The sequence below is a fragment of the Portunus trituberculatus genome, chromosome 9, assembly GCF_017591435.1.
Source record: "Portunus trituberculatus isolate SZX2019 chromosome 9, ASM1759143v1, whole genome shotgun sequence".
NCBI classification, from domain to species: Eukaryota; Metazoa; Arthropoda; class Malacostraca; order Decapoda; family Portunidae; genus Portunus; species Portunus trituberculatus.
Window position 1 is genome coordinate 10,442,950 of NC_059263.1, and position 2,500 is coordinate 10,445,449.

Genomic DNA, 2,500 nt, shown 5'->3' on the forward strand with positions numbered 1-2,500 from the left:
GCCCCGCCCCGCCCGCCCCGCCGCTACCCACTGCCTACACTTTTCTTTTCTTTTTCTTTTTTTTCCCCCTTTCTTTTTTTCTTTTTTCTTTTTTTTTTTGTTTTTTGTTTTGTTAAGCATCTTGAAACTGGAGCTTGACAGAGCCGGGCATTGGGGAGTGGGGCAGGGCAAGGGTGGCGGGGCAGGAGCGGGGAGGGTGAGCGCCGCGGGAGGGACTGGTTGACTGTATCCCCCCGCCCCCCGCGTCAAGCCCCGCCCCTCCGCCTCAGCTATATATACCACTCGGCACACCACAGACGAATTTTATCGAATGAGCCGCCGACCAGTTTAGACACATGATAAAGTTACCATTGTTGAGTGTGAGGAGGCCTGTTGCAGGACGCTGTGCCGCCCGCCGCCCCTGCCTGACGCTGCTGTCGCTGCCGCTGTCCCGGGGTCTGCCGCTGACGCTCCTACTCACCACTTTCCCCCACAGACTTCCAGAACAGCAGCAGCAGCAGCACGGGCTGTGAGCAGCAGATCCGGCCAGCCCTTCCATCCCATCCCAGACGCCCTGTGCCACCGCCGCCCTCCCTCCCGCCCCGCCGCCGTCAGTGGCGGCGGTGGTGCTAAGCCACAATAAAGCCACTATCAGCGGGAGGCGAAGGCGGAGGCGGTGACGCAGGAAGCTAACAGTGTTGAGAGTGAGTGCCTTACCTGGGGCACGGCGAAGGCATCGTGCTGAGGTGCCGCAGCCGCTGCCTGCCCCGCGCCCAGCTCCTGCTGGCTCTGGCTGCGCAGGAAGGTGCGGGGCAGCGGCGGGGTGTGGGCCTGCTGCAGCTGGTGGGGCGGCGTGGAGGGCTGAGGCAGCTGCTGCAGGGGCACGGCAGACTGGTACACAGGAGGTGACTGTGTGGGCACCGGTACCAACTGCTGCTGCTGCCGCTGCTGCGGTTGCTGCTGTGGCTCTCGCGCCTGCTGCTGCTGCTGCACATCCTGCTGGTGGTGCTGGTGGTGGTGTATGGCGGGGCGGTACTGCTGCTGCTGGTGGTGTGTTGGGGAGGGCAGAAAGGTAGTGGTGGTCGGGGAGGTGGAGTACAGCATCCCTGTGGTGGTGGGGGCCGTGGTGACCGGAGCGGAGGGGGCCACGGGCAGGTCCGGGGCGGCCCCCTCCACCTCCGGCAGCATGTCCTCCTCCGGTACAGACGGCAGCCCGGCCCCACGCACAGCCAGCATCTCTGAAACACCAGGCCGCCATGTACTTGCACCGCCACCATCACCACTACCACTATCGGTCACCACAAAGTCATCACCACTCACCACCAGTCAGTCAGTCATCACCACAGCAACCACTACACTCACACATCAATAACCCCAATGGCGTGTAGCATTCCGCTAGGCAATGCACCAATGTCATCACCATTCATACCATTGCACACATTGCATGCACCACCATCACCATTAAAAAGCAATACCATCTCTCTCACACACGCACACACACACACACACACACACACACACACACACACACACACACACACACACACACTTAATTATAATAGTAATAATAATAACAATTAATAATAATAATAATGTTATGTGTATATCATTTTTCAGTAGTAATTATATCAATTTAAATTAATGGAAAGATAAACAAAAGTGGCAAGATATAGCAGTAGCAGTTGTAGTAGTGTTAGAATGTAATACGAGTTTGTATGGATAAAAAGGAACTTACATAAAGATTTTTCGAAGATTTGATTAATGGAGCACCTTATATTTTCTCAGATTTGGAAGCGTTAACTAAATTTGGCCGGCCATGTGTGTGTGCGTGTGTATGGCAGTGTTTCAAAGTGTGTAGGTATTCCTGTAGGCAACACTCTACTAGTAAAGTTTGCAGTTTCGTTCATCAAGCGAGTGCCATGAAAGTCCCATCAATAGTTCACGTATGGGAAAAACTTAGCAAGCCCTCGGTTCAAGATTGTACTTACTTACTCTTATCATAAAACTTACTCTCATTACAAAACTTACTTTTCTTATTACATTCCTCGTCTTACTGTGCATTCGATCTTCTTCATTCCCTGCCTCGCTCTTAATTATGAAGATAAAACCCCAAGCAATGATATTAGATTGGTCAGCGAACCTCAGCAATTTTTTTTTCCAAGTCTGTGTCCCACTCCCACCCCAGTAACGAAAAATGACAGAGTTTCCCGCATTGCTGAGGCATGTCTTGCCTAGGTGACCGCATGGAGAGAAAGGTGGAGGTATAGTAGGAGGAGAAAAACATCTTCCCTGTCCCTGTAGCAAACCTTTCCCTTCCCTTCCCTTTCTTGGCGTCAGTTTTTGCAAGCCCTGTGTGACCCACGCTTTGCCGAGCCCTGGCCAGTGTGGCAGAGCAGTAGCAGTAGTAGTAACAGTAGTAGTGGTAGTAGTAATATGTGGTAGTTCCTTGCCTAAGTAAGTGGAAAGCTTTTGTCCTGTTTTCCCCCCTCCAGGAGCTACTGTTACTGCTACTTACGAGGGC

General features: G+C 53.1%; 1 protein-coding gene across 2 annotated transcripts in view; it reads right to left on the reverse strand.

The window, feature by feature from the left end:
- Nucleotides 1-2,500, reverse strand: part of LOC123501380 (carbohydrate-responsive element-binding protein-like) — an 88,229-nt gene that overhangs the window by 16,681 nt on the left and 69,048 nt on the right. For both annotated transcript variants that reach the window (XM_045250192.1, XM_045250193.1), the window contains one exon: nt 697-1,217. In XM_045250192.1, the coding sequence (XP_045106127.1) occupies nt 697-1,217 (521 nt within the window). The remainder of the gene's footprint in view (nt 1-696; nt 1,218-2,500) is intronic.